Source organism: Phoenix dactylifera, chromosome 7, assembly GCF_009389715.1.
Source record: "Phoenix dactylifera cultivar Barhee BC4 chromosome 7, palm_55x_up_171113_PBpolish2nd_filt_p, whole genome shotgun sequence".
NCBI lineage: Eukaryota > Viridiplantae > Streptophyta > Magnoliopsida > Arecales > Arecaceae > Phoenix > Phoenix dactylifera.
In genome coordinates, this window is record NC_052398.1 from 13,908,308 (window position 1) to 13,925,002 (window position 16,695).

The 16,695-nt window shown below is 38.6% G+C and overlaps 1 protein-coding gene across 2 annotated transcripts; it reads left to right on the top strand.

The window, feature by feature from the left end:
• Window positions 1-2,435: 2,435 nt before the first annotated feature.
• LOC103715200 (fimbrin-2-like) lies at window positions 2,436-15,690 on the top strand. Of its 2 annotated transcripts, none has more exons than XR_005512592.1 (14): window positions 2,436-2,813; window positions 2,909-3,088; window positions 3,177-3,403; window positions 3,495-3,666; window positions 4,796-4,834; window positions 5,059-5,127; window positions 5,252-5,368; window positions 9,975-10,189; window positions 11,777-11,932; window positions 12,007-12,206; window positions 12,370-12,527; window positions 13,114-13,210; window positions 14,978-15,108; window positions 15,230-15,253. XR_005512592.1 is itself a non-coding variant. In XM_008802755.4 (14 exons), exons 1-14 carry the CDS (start codon window positions 2,727-2,729, stop codon window positions 15,410-15,412), a joined length of 1,992 nt encoding a protein of 663 aa, XP_008800977.1. In that variant the 5' UTR covers window positions 2,439-2,726; the 3' UTR covers window positions 15,413-15,690. The 2 variants fall into 2 exon arrangements, 1 of the variants encoding a protein (XP_008800977.1); XM_008802755.4 differs by having other exon boundaries at window positions 2,439-2,813; window positions 15,017-15,108; window positions 15,230-15,690.
• Window positions 15,691-16,695: the final 1,005 nt, after the last annotated feature.

A 16,695-nucleotide genomic window follows, 5' to 3' on the forward strand; every position in this document is an offset into this window, starting at 1 on the left:
CTGTTAAAAATTTGTTTAATCCATTTAAAGTGACTTGACTTGCTTAATAAATATGTTATGTGGGGATTACCTGTTTAATAAACAGATCGGACTCATGTCTGAAATTTTGACTTATTCAATAAACATGTTGGGTTCGGGTTGATGAATTTTTGACATAACCTATATTCAATATGACCCATATCTGAGCCGACCTGACTCTAGTTGCCGTCCCTACTCAAGAGTTGGTCCCTTCTCGTCTACTTTGCTTTTAACTCATTTGATATTTAACTGCTAAGGAATCAACGGTGGATGGACATAGATTAAGAGGCCAATTAAGTATAAGAGCTAAGGGCAAATGCATTTAGAACATATGATAATACTATTGAAAGAATATAGGTGAAATATGTCATCATCATCTAGTTAACTCAATCTGGGAGGGATATAACCAGTAGGTTACAAGATTTCAAGATTTAGGTATAAAAAAGATACATAGTAATATATAAATATAGAAAATTTTGAGGACTAATCTGCAAAAGTTAAAAAAAAATATGCAACAACTTGCCATCCATGAGCAAAGGATTGTGATTTTATTTGTGAATTGGGTCAGAAAGATTTTATGAAGCAGCAGACACGTAGATGATGACTTTCCTTGTTGCATGGTAGAGGAGTATAAGGCTTCTTTACTTTGCATGCATATGAATGTAAATATTTGTGTGTGTCTCCAGCTATTTGGCGGCATTAGCTTAACCAAATGCTTATATGTGTGCATTTGCACTTTGTGATAGCCGAGATCAAAAGCAAATTTTCTCCTATTTGTCTTTGCAAGGGCTCAATGTCACTCTCCAAACCCATCACTCTTAATGTCAGTTGCTATGACTGCACATTTCATAAGATATAGCTCCAAAAAATATGCAAGACCTACTAAATGCACAAATGCATCAACAATATAATCACATTATTAAGTATAAAATAAAATATTCTATTATTCTTAGATAATAAAAATAGTCCAACTATAATGTCCAAATATCCACTGGTATCCGGGATCTTCTAACTCCTTTCCGCTCATTAGTAAACCTGAAACCTGCACTTTAAGATAGATAAGATAAATGTGTAAAAAAATCAGTTTCATCATCATATTTGCAGAAAAAGATATATTTATTTATTTTTTCTTGTATCTAAGTATTTTCTTTTTAAAAGCAATCCATTTCAGATTTTACTAGATCATTATGCTCCCACAAATAGATAAATGGATGTTGATCAAAGTATTCTTTTGAGTATATATGCAACAATAGGGGTATAAGATCTAATAAAATTCAAAACATATCACTTTCCGAAAAAAGAAAGATGAGCCATATTTGCAAATCCAATAATCAAAATTTTTCAACAGAATTTTTCACTATGTTGCATCATAATCTTAAGAAAATTATGGGAGATGATGAGTGAATGTATGGTTATTGTTCACCTACATGCCCATGCATGTCAAGCATGCCTAGTTTTACAAAAGATTTTTTGCATGAATACCCTCCTAAATATCAGATTTTGTATGAATACCCTTCCAAAATTAATATTTACATATATACCCTCATAAAATACTTGTTTTGCTATTCTATCCTTTTTTTATTTTTGTTTTTACATATATACCCATGCTATCTAACAACGTTAAAAAATTAACAGTTTCAAATTAAAATGACTAAAATATTTTTAATGGGTAGACATGCAAATAGATCACAATCCCAATAGCAGCAAGAGAAGAAGACAGAAACAATAGCATAATTTTAAAATTTTATTTTATTTTTAATCAATATAAATATGATTTTTCTTAATACCGTTAGGAACATTTATACAATAACAAAGTTTTATAAGGGTATATATGTAAATATTAACTTTGGAAGGCTGTTCATGTAAAATTCGATATTTAGAAAAGCATCCATGCAAAAAAAAAAAACTTTTTTTACAAATGCTCAAACCGGTCACTTGAAATTAAATAACCAAGATTTTGAAGATTCCAACTCACAATGCTGCTAATATTGAATATCTTTGCCAACAAACCTGATCATACCAATCCCCACAAATGGATGTTAGCTCTACTTTTGCCTGAAAAATGTAATGATCTTGTGACCCATTGTGACATCACTTAACTTTCTTTGTAGCATGTGGCTCATGAAAAGTACTTAGAAACTAAAGCACCAAGGGGGACATGCAATTGACATCAGTATGATACCCATCCCCTACCCAAATTTATTATTCACATTAGGACATTTGGCAACAATACCTTTTGTACTTCAAAGTCTAGGCCAATTGATTCAGTACCCATTTGGTGTGTTTAACTAATAAATGAAACTGTTCACAGGGGATTCCAATCTTGCTTTAATTAAAGTAAACTATAACTAAAATATTCGATTCATATAACCGTTTCCAAATAACACTGTCAATTACTCTGGTGTTCCCATGATTTCCTTCCTGCTTTCCACTTTAGTAATCATCAATTACAGTTTTTAATGACAACCGCTTTAATTTTAAATTCTAACGGAGCCTCGCCCCCCTGCGATGCGTCTGTGCTACTTCTCTCTTTACTCTCTTGTCCGTCTCCTTCCTCCGTCTACATTGCTGAGGTTCGAGAGATCAAGAACCCTCCTCCGTCTACATTGCTGAGGTTCGAGAGATCAAGAAAGGAGGAGAAGGACCGCATCCGCCAAGCCAAGCCCAGGAGAAGCAAAAGAAACTCTCCGAAGCCAAGAGCCTAAGGAATGGCTGGTTTTGTGGGAGTTCTTGTCTCTGATCCCTGGCTCCAGAACCAGTTCACGCAGGTGGAACTCCGGTCCCTCAAATCTCAGGTAATCAATGACCCGACTACGCTCGTTTCTTCCTATCTCTTTAGATCTTTTGATTTTTTTATGGAGCTGATCTTCTTCTGGTGCGCCGATCGCAGTTCCTGTCGATGAGAGATCACGGATGCTCCACCGGCGGCCTGAAGCTCGGGGACCTGGCAGGCGCGATGTCGGAGCTGAAGATCGGCGGCGACGGCCTCAGCGAGGCGGAGCGAGCTTCCTTTCTCCAAGAATCGTTCCCCAACCTCGACGACAATGTCGACTTCGAGCTCTTCCTCCGGGTTCGGCACCCTTGCTTTCTCTGTCCTTAAGCTGGAAGACTGGTTTCTGGGTGTTTGGTTGATGGGTGGTTCGGTGATTGCTTTAAAGGTTTATTTGAAGATGCAAGGCCAGATGGGGGCGAAGAGCTCGTCGTCGGCGTTCCTCAAGGCTGCTACCACCACTCTGCTTCATACGATCAGCGAGTCGGAGAAGGCTGCCTACGTTGCTCACATCAATAGCTATCTGGAAGGAGATGGGTCTTTGAAGAAATATCTCCCGATCGATCCGATGACCGACGATCTCTTCGAGAAATCGAAGGATGGTGTGCTTCTATGGTGAGAGACTGTTTTGCCTTTCGTTTTTCTGGCTATTTCTTGGAATTTGGCGAGCAGAATGTGGAGCTAAGGATTGGTATTGTGTATGAAGTAAACTCATTAATGTGGCTGTTCCGGGGACCATCGACGAGCGGGCGATCAATACGAAGAGGGTGCTGAACCTGTGGGAGAAGAACGAGAACCACACGCTGTGCCTCAACTCGGCCAAGGCAATTGGATGTACTGTCGTTAACATCGGAACGCAAGACCTTGCCGAGGGGAGAGTGAGTATATATAAGTATATTTTATTTTTTAGTACTGATCAAATAGCCAAAGATTTCTTTTTGGAGTCATCATGTGAATATTTTAGAAATGTGAAGATTAATATATTTCGTAGCTTGATATGAATGTGCTTTAGAGCTTGTAAGAAGCGTTCTGGGAGTTTCTGGCTTCTTTTGACTTCGTTTTTATAATTTTGTCCTGTCCAGAAGTCTTATCTCGTTTATTGGATGTCTCTGCTGCATCTTTATTTTTGATATATTTGTCTATTCTCTCTTCAAATTTGCATGTGGACAAGAGCTCTTTTTTTGTGACGCTTGATGGTGTAAGTCTGTGGATGATGTGGATGACATTATACTGTAGCCTGGGGGCAAAAGTATTCTTGATATACATGAAACACTATTTGTGACTGCCGGCTGTCTATAAGATTTTAAGTTTCTGGGCTAGTTATGACATGGTTTTCAGGTTTGTAAGATTTTAGAAGGTTGATTTACTTGTTTTTTTTTCAATGTAAGGCTGAACTTTTGCTTCTCGTTTGATGAGAACAAGTTAGCCCATTTGCATGTTTTGTTGTTGTTGTTGTTGTTGAAATGATTGCAGCTGAAATAATGCACGCCTCGCTCATTTCTTTGGAGATTCTATCATGTAACAAAAGAGCAATCCTAACCTTCTCAACTATCAGTAACATTAAATATTCTGTGTTTTTACAGAACATTTGTTGCTATTCTGGGTCTTAATTTACACATGGCTCTGTTGTATTTTTTGTTGTAAAACTTGGTTGAATACAAGTAGCATGAGTCCTTCTTTTGTCCAATTAAATTATTTGTTATTGATAATTTTCACCCTATATAAAAATACCTTACCTTGTTTATCAACATGCTGCATATTAATGCTGTGAAATCACTACATTTAGTTTCTGTCCTGCATATGACAATCATCCTGTCTTGTTCATAATATTATTAATGAAGTTGGACTATATTGGAATGATCTTTATTGAAATTCTTTGACTATGAGTCACCACGCTCTACTATAAAAATGCTTAGATAGACTTTCTTTTCAGTTGTAGACTTGCAATACATCTTTTCTGAAGATTGTATCTGTCCATCTTTACTTACCACTCCCATACACTTGCAGCCTCATCTTGTTCTTGGATTGATATCTCAAATTATTAAGGTATGTTCTGGTGATCCCAGAATTACTTTAGTTGTATCTTGAACATTCAAATTTCAAAAGTCGATACTTGTCTTTATCGTAAATTTCTATTTTATTCAATAAACAGATTGGCGTAATTGGTATATATTAAAAAGCAGCAACACTGTGACTGTTGATTTTTTTAATATCATATCATATTATTGGAAGAACGATTTTACCTTGTGTTCATCATAATGTCACTACAGATACAACTTCTGGCAGACGTTAACCTGAAGAAAACTCCTCAATTAGTAGAGTTGGTTGATGACAGTAAGGTTTGTCATAATATCTAATTAATAGTGTATCCTTTTAGAAATTTTGATTGGCTTTCATAATTTAAAAAGTTTTGCATCAAGTACATGGGACATAAATTAGTTTTGAGTTCTCTTGGATCTACAGGATGTTGAGGAACTGATGAGTCTACCACCTGAGAAGATATTACTTAGGTGGATGAACTTTCAGCTGAAGAAAGGTAGCTTTAAGAGACTGATAACAAACTTCTCATCAGATGTAAAGGTAGGTCCATGTGACTTTAAAGACAAATAATTCAAAAAATATTTTGTTTACTTCAACTCCAGATTTTCAAAACTCAGTGGTCCATTTTATTCTTTCAAAATGTTGTATTCTAAATTTATATTTAATCAGTAATGGGACTAACTGAAAAAATAATTAATGAATATCAACATACTGACTTTGCATGAATTTTGTTCAAGGATTTTGTAAGGCATAGATTGTCAATTAAATTTACAGTTTTCACTGCTAAGAGTATTTTTACTTGTCAATTCTTAGCTTCAACGAATCTGATTTAGCTTGTTTATATCATAGGCTTTTAATGTCTTACTAATTGATATCGATATCATTCTAGCACATATATTTGTCTACCAATATCATTTGAGCTAAGTTCCTACTAGTATCATGGTTCGCTCAAAGAATGAGCGAGAGGTGCTTGATGGGCCTTGTAGATTGAGAATTTGCACCATTGTATGCAACCTATCAAAAGTCAATTGTAATAACACTACCAACAAGCCTTGTCTTATGCATATCAAGCTGGTTTTGACAATCATAAAAAATGATGCGATCATGTTTGAGAGAATTTAATGATTCTCAACCTGATGCCAACGTTTTGCATTAGTTCTGATTTCCTAGCCAAGGCACTTTAGAGTTTAGACAGATAGGGACTCATTATGATAGCAAAAAGGCTGGTAAGTGTGCAGGAGTGAACGAATTAGTCTCTAAGACTATTATACCCCGGCACTAACTATGAACAGTAACCGGCACGAAAGCTTGGGAGACTGACTCGTATTTGAGTGAGAGGAAGAAGAAGAAGTGACGAAGGATATCGTCTTGATTCATTTCATCTAATCCATTCATACAGGGGAGGACGAGACGGAGGTTTTATAATCCTCCTGAGAACTTTCTGGACTGAAAGTTTGTTGGAGTTTGTTGAGGAAGAACCGCCTGCATGTGCTGGTACTGCCGTGAGTGGTCTGAATGGGATTCCAGTGGAGTTAACATCCCCCGGCAAGGTGATGATGAGGTGAGCAGCATCAACTTGTTGCAGAGAGTGCGATGTCGTTGAGAGGACAAAGCCTTTGTGAAAATGTCAGCTGGCTGGTCATCAGAGGCTATGTGAGCCGTTTGGATTTCACCGGAATGTATTTTCTCCCGGACGAAGTGGTAGTCTACTTCGATGTGCTTGGTCCGAGCATGAAATACTGGATTAGAGGCCAAAGCCAAGGCTGAGATGTTATCACAGTGTAATGGAGTGGGTTTGGTAGGTGGTATTTGAAGTTCTGATAGCAAACGACGAAGCCAGATAATCTCGGATGCAGTGACTGCTAAGGCTCGATATTCGGCTTCAGTGGAGGAGCAAGCGACCGTCGGCTGCTTCTTTGCGTACCAGGAAATGAGATTGGGACCAAGATAAATGCAGTAACCCGTGGTAGATCGCCGATCGTTGTAATCCCCTGCCCAGTCTGAGTCGGAGAAAGCAGAGAGCTGGAGAGGGCCGGGTTTGAAAGAGAGACTGAGACTAGCAGTACCTTTGATGTAGCGAAAAACTCGCTTAAGAAGATAAAAGTGCATTTGTAGTGGGTTATGCATAAATTGGCAAAGATAATTGACTGCAAATGAGAGGTCGGGTCTGGTTATTGTCAGGTATTGAAGGGATCCTGTGAGGCATCTGTATTGTGTTGGATCAGAATATGGATGAGACCCGTTGGGGAAGACAGGCTGTTTCAGTGGAAGAGGTGATGCCACCGGTTTGCAATCCTGCATGCCTGCTTTTTGAAGAAGTTTCAGAGCGTATGATGTTTGGTTGAGAGTGACTCCTTGGTTAGAAAATGAAGCATGGATGCCGAGGAAGTGAGATAGCTGGCCCAGGTCTTTCATCTGAAACTCGCTTTGGAGTAGAAGAAATAGGTTGGATAAGGAGTCAGAACAATTTCCAGTAAGCAAAATGTCATCCACATAGATTAGTATATATGTGGAGATCGTTCCCTGATGTGAGAAGAAGAGGGACGGATCAGCCTCGCTGGATTTGAAACCATGTCGAAGAAGAAAGGCTGAGAAGGTAGCAAACCACTGCCTGGGACTTTGTTTGAGGCTGTAGATGGCTTTCCGAAGAAGGCAGACATGGTCGGGAAGCTGCTGATTGTGGAAGCCTTGTGGCTGCTCCATGTAGACGAGCTCCGCTAATTTCCCATGAAGGAATGCATTAGAGACGTCCAGTTGTCGAACTTGCCACTGGTTGGTGATGGATAGAGCAAGGAGAAGTCGGATTGTTTGAAATTTGGCGACTGGACTGAAGGTTTCGGAGTAGTCGATTCCAAGTTGTTGTTTAAATCCTTGGGCTACTAATCTTGCTTTATACCGAGCTATGGAGCCGTCGGCATTCCTCTTGATTCTGTATGTCCACCGACATCCTAGAACTCGTTGAGAAGGAGGGCGGGGTACCAGCTCCCAGGTTTGTTGTTTGAGCAGAGCATCAAATTCGGTTGACATGGCTTTCCTCCACTGAGGATCAGTGACGGCCTTTGTGTAGCATGTAGGTTCAGAGTTTTCGGGTGAGGTGCTGAGAAGAGAAAAGATATGTCTGGGTTTAAGGGAACCTGTTTGTAGTCTAGTGATCATGGGATGACGAGTGGGAGGAGGAGGTGTGGTGGGTGAGGTGGAGGAGGAGGCAATTGGCGCCGGTTGTGGGGAGACGGGAGAAGAAAGGGCTGTGGAGGGTGGAGGTGATGCATGAGGAGGGGAAGAGGAAGGTATGGGTGAGGTGCTGGGTAGTGAGGATTGCGGAACAAGACAGGGAATTGGTAGGAGGGGTGGTTGAGTTGAATTTGTGGAGCAAGAGGAGGAGTGAGGAAAGTTAGTTTCGTCGAAGCGAACATGCCTGGAGATGACCGATGTTCCAGTAGCTGGGTTGTAGCACTTGTAAGCCCTGTGATGTGGGGAGTAACCGATGAAAATGCAAGGTGTGGAACGAGGGGAAAGTTTGCTATTTGACTGAGGACGTAGCCAAGGATAGCAGCGACAACCAAAAGCTTTGAGGAATGTGTAGTCTGGTGGGTGGGTATACAGCATTTCAAAGGGAGATTTAAAATTGAGAAGGGGTGTTGGCAGCCGGTTAATGAGATAAGTAGCCGTGAGCAGAGCATCGATCCAGAATTTTGTGGGAAGAGAAGAATGAATGAGAATGCTACGAGTTGTTTCGAGCAAATGGCGATGTTTCCGTTCTGCTACCCCGTTTTGCTCAGGGGTGTATGGCGCTGAGAACTGATGAACAATGCCAAGGGAGGAGAAGAGGGAGGAAAAACGATGATTAGCAAATTCTCCCCCGCCATCGGAGCGAAAACATTTAATAGAGAAATTGAATTGCCGTTCAACAAGGGATTTGAATTGTAGAAATGTATCAAATACATCTGATTTACGGGCTATGGGAAAGACCCAGGAGTAACGAGTGAAGTCATCGATAAACAGTACATAGAACCGGGCAACGTTGTCGGAGCTTGGAGGAGAGGGGCCCCAGACGTCGGAGTGGATGAGTTCAAGAGGTGATCGTGTTGTCCTTGAGTGTGAATGAAATGGAAGGCGACTGCTTTTGGCAAGACAACATGACTGGCAGAGAGTCGAGGAGGAAGGCGGCTGGCAGAAGTGGAGAGTGTTGGAGAGTAGTCGTAGCACTCGGTTGGCAGGATGTCCTAAGCGAAGATGCCAGAGAGAGGAAGTTGTCTGAATGTGCTGGTACTGCCGTGAGTGGTCTGAATGGGATTCCAGTGGAGTTAACAAGGAGAACATTGCTTCTTGGTTTAGTTACTGGTGCTGCTGGTCGGTTAAAGTGCAAGTAATTTCATGTTTTTGGGCGTTAACTAATTACTTCCTAAACTCATTATGTGTATGCATGTGCATGTGTTGCCTATGCTTTATTTATGCACATGTATACGTGCACACAGTCCCTTCATTTTAATATTTGGACCCTTCTTTGCTGATATTTTTGATTTTTTGAGTCATTTTGAGAAGGAAAACAAGTCATTCATCTTCAACGGTATAAACTGATTAGTCATCATGGCAGTTGCTTTAGTCTGAGTGGGCCAACAACCTATTTTTTAAGACTGTAGTTTCTACCAGTTTTTAGATAGAACTAGGCTGTCACATTTCCTTATAGCTTGACTTCTGGGATTCCCACCTACCCACAAATTTGTGAGGACACCTTTGACCTATCTTAGAAGTGCACTTGGTGTAGTGATGAAACTAACTAAAGCACCATAACCCAAAGTCCCTCTTATTTCATCTACCAGAAAAGAAAGTTCTCTTTATTTTTCTAAACATGTTTCAACTTCCCCGTGCAACTCTAATATATTAAAGGTCCTATTGTGTCCAAATACATCTGTGCTATTCTCTAATGTAGAATTTGAAAAAATACATATTCTTTGGTGGGATTGTACATTTCAGTAATTAATGATAGATCTCGCCCCTCGTCCCTCAACATTGCTATTTACATTGGAAAAGGAAGTTGTAAACTGTACACTTATACAGTCCATTTCATCCATTGTATAGTCTTTGTAAACTGAACAACTTATGGCTCACTCATAATGTTTGATCATAAAATCTGTTTCTACTGCAGGATGGAGAGGCCTATGCTTGCTTACTGAATGTGCTGGCACCTGAACATTGTAGTAAGCCATCTGCAATGACTGTGAAAGATCCTCTACAGAGAGCAAAACTAGTTCTTGAACATGCAGAAAGGATGGGTTGCAAAAGATATCTGACCCCAAAAGACATTGTTGAAGGTTCACCAAATCTTAACCTTGCTTTCGTTGCGCATATTTTTCAAAAAAGGTGAGGATCACGGTGAATTTCTAGTCTATTTCAATTTTTGAGACAACATATTGATTATAGGTATTGTTTAGCTAAAAGAATAGTAATTGACCAGCCACCCTCATTCAAGAAAATTGCCATGTGATGCAGGCAGTTCCATAGAGATGATATACATGCTTCTTTTCGAAGATCAACCATGTCTACATGTGTACAATTTTTTTGTGATTGAGATTTATAATAGTGTTTTTATAACGGTTTCAGGATGTGGACTAGAATCCGGTCGCCCGGATCTCAACTTAGATCCAGTCAAGCTTGACCAGATGATGGGGTTCCAATACTAATGATTCGAGCCATTAGATGTGATTTATTATTTTAAATTGCTTACACACAATAAAATATGTAAATTGGAGCCTCTAGCCTATGCATCAAGTGGTCAAAAAATGGACAATTTAAATATCACAAAACAACATATGTCTTTTGACCACTTGATGCATAGGCTAGGGTCTCCTAATATGTTTTCCAATGTATAAAATTATAAATAGTTTAGAGGTTGTAGTTCAAATACAATGGCTCTAAATGTGGATGTCATATCCCCTCTGTGCAATCAGGACTGACTGGAGCCGATTTCAAATCTGATCAACAAGAATCTAGTCCACCTTGTGGTTTTTAGTTTTTTCTTGAAAATATTGCATGTTCAATTGACTGACATTATATATAGTGGGAGTTCATATTATAATAAATGAGTTATGCAGGATAATCAGGAAGGGTCTGCATATGCATAGTGGACCTAAAGTTTTAGGAAAAACTAGGGTTTGTATCAACAAATCACATTGCTTTTCCATTATAAAGAACAAGACAGGAAATGCATTTTTGACCATTATAAAAATTATAAGGGTCAAAAAATTCCTAGTGCAGCTTCTTGATGGAGGTAAGGGTCATAAGAAGGGAGCTAGGGTTGATTGTATGATTGGTGCTGCTCCCTAGTTCTCTTCTAAGTATTTCTCAGATGTATTGGGCTGATTTCTGGATAAATCCCAACTATCTGCAGTTCTCATGTTTTTTCAGATAGGCTAAGTGAATAATTCAAAACAGGAGATGGGAAATGAGCATTAATTCATTGAATCAGTAGGCAATAATCTCTAAAATAGAATGGGAATCAAAGAAGCTGCGGCATCTGGCAATATGATTTTAGAGAATAAGAAAGAAAAGTGAGGAAGGGAATAGAAGAAAAGAGTAGACAGAGAGGAAGGGAAAAACATGGCCAAGACTTTTGTTTCAATTAAGATTACTGTTAATAAAATTTATTATTCTTTTCTCTAAACAATTCCCTATTTCTCGTGGCCGCAATAATCAATTGCTTCCTACTTCAAGAAAGATTGAACTTACCATGCCTGCAGCTTGACACATTGTGCTTGGCATGCATTGGCATGGCAGCATGCCACGTACAGGCATACTGCGAAGACTTTGATAGTTGTGCTAGTAAGGCACTTGCATGGCACATATCATGCCATGCCAATTGGTGTTTACATTCATGGTTTCTATGAGATGTATAAATATGGATATCCTTACACATGTGGATGCTGAACAGTATCCAATTGTTGGCTGTAGAAATGGGCTGTCATCACAGATGAAACAAATATCATTTCTAGAAGCAATGTCCGATGATGCACAAGTTTCTAGGGAAGAGAGAGCATTTCGATTATGGATAAATAGTCTTGGAATCTCAACATACATCAATAATGTTTTTGAAGATCTTAGGAATGGGTAAGCTGCTCATATTTCCTTTTGTCCTTTCTAGTTGATATTTATGCTGAGAAATAATTGCTGTAATTTTGCAGATGGGTCCTTCTAGAAGCCATTGACAAGGTAGCTCCAGGAGTAGTCTGTTGGAAGGTTGCGAACAAGCCCCCAATTAAAATGCCATTCAGAAAAGTAGAAAACTGTAATCAAGTTGTGAAAATAGGGAAACAATTGAAATTTTCCCTGGTTAATGTTGCTGGGAATGATATTGTGCAAGGAAACAAGAAGCTCATTTTGGGTAAGTTTAGAATGTTGATTACAAAGCCATCTGCATTTTTTCATATTACAACTGGGAGTCTTGACTTTCATAATTGAGCTCTCTGCGGTGATGCATTTGGAACTGAGTTATAAATTCTCTATCCAAATTTCTGGTGTTCAGATAAATCTTGTTCTTTTTCCAGCTTTTTTGTGGCAATTAATGCGGTATAATATCCTCCAACTTCTAAAGAATTTGAGATTTCATTCTCATGAGAAGGAGATAGCAGATATTGATATATTGAACTGGGCTAATGATAAAGTGAAAAATTCGGGAAGGTACTCTCGTATGGGGAGTTTTAAGGTACTGTATATCTACATTTTATTATTGCAAAGATCATCTGTTACATGATTCCTGCAAGTGTCTTAACGACAACATTTGCTGTTGAGATCTGTAGACTTATTTATTAAATTCACAATACTAAGAAGTATAGGAAAAGTACATATTTCTATTTAAAATTGTAGATGCTCTCAGCTCTCTCAGCTAGTCACAGTTCTACAGTAGTCTCTGCTTTTAGATACTGTCCATGACTTTGGTTTCTGTTACATCCCTGAAAACTTTGCAACAGCTGACTTATATCATTTTCTCCTCATGGATTCTATCATAGCTCACATACAAAATTTAGCTACATTATTTTAAATCCCATTTTAGTCAAGTTGTTTCATTATGTAAGATTGTATTTTCATAGTTTTATGTGTTTCTTTTTGTAATAAGAAAAAAAAAAGCCAATAAAAACCAAAGTCCATTGTCCCCTTGCCTCAATTTTGATTGTATGTATTGTGTACTTGCATTCTTTCATCGTCAATTTTTAATCTTGTCGCCATTTTTTTCAAAAGCAATTACGTATGGAAAACTTTGATAATGTGTCACAGTTTTTCCATTTGTCCAGGATAAAAATCTTTCAAGTGGCATTTTTTTCCTTGACTTGCTTAGTGCTGTGGAGCCCCGAGTCGTGAACCGGAGCCTTGTTACTAAAGGAGAAAACGGTAAACTTTGACATCCATGATGTTGTTTAAGATGTTTCATTTTCTTCTGTTGTACCTTAATATGTAAGTTTTTTTCATCATGAGACATTATATTTCAATTTATTTACAAATTACTTTGTGCCATTAGATCATCTGGTTTATTGAATAATTTCACTTTTCTTATAAAAGACCTACAATGTTCCCTATATGAAAAAAGAAACTACATATGTACGATCAAGTGGAGGCAGTTTTTGTTCCGAGGCACTGTGAGAGGACTTAACATATCCACAACATTAAAACTCATTTACTTGGAACAAAAACTGCCTCCACAGTGCCTTGACATCTGGACCATGTGTCTGCATCCAAGGGAGGACCTAAGAACACCGTGTAATGAGACATTATATTTCGATTTATTTACAATTACTTTGTGCCATAAGAGCATCTGGTTTACCGGATAATTTCACTTTTCTTATATACAATGTTCCCTATATGAAAAAAGAAACTATATACATATGATCAGTGGGGGCAGTTTTTGTTGGAAAAATCCATCTTCTAAAATGTTATAAATCTCTTTTATATGATTTTATTGTTTTATGATAAATATTTAATTAATGACTTTATGCACACACTAAATAAATAAATTAAGTTTTAATGTTACTTGGTTTGAGGCACGCTATGAAACGTGCTTCCTGTAGAGTAAAATTCGCCCTGCCCGGGTGCGAACAATTGATAATGGTCTACTCTCAAAATACAATGAATCGCTTCGTGTTCTCCTTGAAGTACACTATAGCAAAGGAGAATTAAGGTCGAACCTGAACTAGCCATACCCAAATGTATTAAAAATCAGCAAATTTGATTGAAGCAATCTCTCTCAATCCTCTTATATGTGGACACAATCCTCTTTTCCAATGCTTAATGGGTGTACTTTTGAGTTCACTCACTTAGTGCTCTCACTTCTCTTCTCTAATTTTGGTGCTATTAAGATAGAAAAGGATATAGATAGAAAGTACAATTCCTTTTCTTTTATAGATATAAAAGGCTGAGTATGATTAGATGCTTAAGCATAATGCATCTCTTCACATAATCCATCCATTCATCAAGAGTTTTATTCCTTGGGATCACCATGATCATATGCATCTTTTTGTGAGAATGCATCTTTTCAACTATGGAAGTCTCCTAAAGGTTCTTTCTCTGCGTCTGATGTCAGTAAATATGTCCTTTGATCTGGCCCTTTTTGTCTTTAGAACTTCAAGATTCTGAGGTCTTTGAACACGGTACATTTTTATGGTTGATGTGTTTTTCTCTCTTCTTGCTCTTAGCAATCAAGACCCAAGTAATAATTACTGCTGAAGTTTCATATCATGGGTGCGCTAAAACAAGCTGGAAAGACAGTCAATGATTATTGATTAGTAACATCCAAGATAAGTAGTCTTATAATCATGACTTTGTTGTCAGGCGTGATTTCCTTCCCAAAAGAGACCCACACATTATAATATTGCTGCTTGAGTTCTTGTCACTCATCATCTCCATTTAACTTATTGAGTCAGTTCCTATTCTGTTTAAGCTGTGTAAGTGATCTGCTCTGCTGCCTGTATCCATCTAGTAGCTGTGCGCTGATAGAGAAGTTTACTTTCGAAATTACAAGCTTAATATATACTATTCTTGTCATGCAACTGGACTTGCTGTTGCATCTTTAGTCAACTATTATGTTCATACTAGGAAGTTATTGCATGTGGTACCTGATTTTATGAATCAAGACATACTTATGCCATCTTTGCTATACTACAGCTGAAAATTGATGGGTTAATAATTGGAAGCAATGTGCAGATGAAGAGAAAAAGATGAATGCCTCTTATATTATCTCGGTGGCAAGGAAGCTTGGTTGCTCCATATTTTTGCTGCCGGAAGATATACTAGAGGTAATTGGTCAAATGAAATTAAAGAATTGAAGATGAGTTACTTTTGAAAGGTGCACTTTTTTCCTGAGTTGCTGTTACCTGTATTCTTTTGTCTAATCCCTTTTGGGGTATACTTTGTCAGGTGAATCAAAAGATGATGCTTACACTGACAGCAAGTATCATGTACTGGCACTCGAGAAGGCCAGCTGAAGACAGATCTGTGGCATCAGATGGTGAAAACGGAAGTTCATCTGAAACTATCTCAAATTCGACGGTGGATGATTCTGCATCTGAGTCCTCAACTGATGATAGTGGAAGCCGATAGGTGTGCAGCAACCACAGACAACTGACAGTGTAATTGGACTACTAATGTATGCTGTTTCTTTTTTTTCTTCTATCTATTTGTTTAAATCTTTGAGACAACAGGTTGTGTTGGATCAGGTTTATATTGGAAGCTGGATTTGTAGGTTCCCATTGTTTGTTAGGATAGTGAAGGGTGCATGGAGTGGCCCAATCAAACAAATATCATTGAATGTATATACTGATTTGAATAGCTGCCTAAACTCTGATTGAAGTTGTTTCTTTACCAAAATAAGTTCTCTAGTTGTGATTGTTTCCTTTGCATTTGTCGCACTGCTTCCTCAGTATCTCAGGCGATGTGACACTACATATGGCCCCTGGTGTGAAAATATGCCTTTTAATCAATGGTTATCTTAGAATTTGAGTGTCTTATAAGTTCCATCTGAGACTCGATTCAAATTAGTTAACAAAAAGTGAAAGTTTTCTTTAAATCGGACTCTTTTCTTCCACCACATCTGACCTTCACAGGAGTATTTCTTGTTATAAAGAAAGTAGCCATCAAATGTTATAAAGGCAAAAAAGAATATGGCGGCAGCTCAAGCTGGTGATGGTAATGCTATGGAAGGTGGTGTCTTACGGCTGTAGTGCTGGAGTCTTGGAACCGAGCTTGTAAGGCCCGGCTTTGGCCTGGCACAGTAGCCAAAATAAGGCCTGAAGGCATATTGCCAAAGAAAACAGGGCAGAGCCTTTATTTCAATCCGAGGAGGAATTGAACTCCTTTTCGATCACCAATTGGGGGTAGAAAACCTAGCCTCCATTGGCTATATAAGACCCTCATCATCATCCTGAGAGGTTGTACCTAGACTTCTGGTTCTTCTTCTTCCTCCTCCCTTCTTTCTTTTTTTTCTTGGTTTTTGCCATCACATATGGTTATTGTGCATGCTACCGCCACTTACTGGAGCACCTCACTCTTGTTTATTTCCCCCTCTGGCCTTTCACCTTCTCCGCTGAGCAATTGCCGGCCGAATTCCGCCAAGAAATCAGTAGGAAATTGACCAAGAAGGCCTCTATTCACTTTCGTCCTCCACCAGCTGTCTCGTGCCTTTTTTTTTTTTGGTACAACGGCTGCTCACCCTACTCTAGTATAGGTGTAGCCAGCAGAATCAATAGCGAGAATCTAACAAAACGGTGAAGAAGAAACCCCCTGGTGTGTCCAGAGAACTTTTCTGAAGTGTTGTATAGCATAGGAGGCGATCCAATCTGCGGCCATATTTGACTTTCAATACCCATGCACTGCCTGAAAGGCAC

Bases quoted from the DNA above. Each gene is read 5' to 3' on its own strand.
- LOC103715200 (XM_008802755.4), top strand. From the start codon at position 2,727: ATGGCTGGTTTTGTGGGAGTTCTTGTCTCTGATCCCTGGCTCCAGAAC. The intron at 3,667-4,795 runs GTGAGTATATAT...ATACACTTGCAG, and splicing joins AAGACCTTGCCGAGGGGAGA to CCTCATCTTGTTCTTGGATT. The intron at 13,211-15,016 runs GTAAACTTTGAC...AGCAATGTGCAG, and splicing joins TGTTACTAAAGGAGAAAACG to ATGAAGAGAAAAAGATGAAT.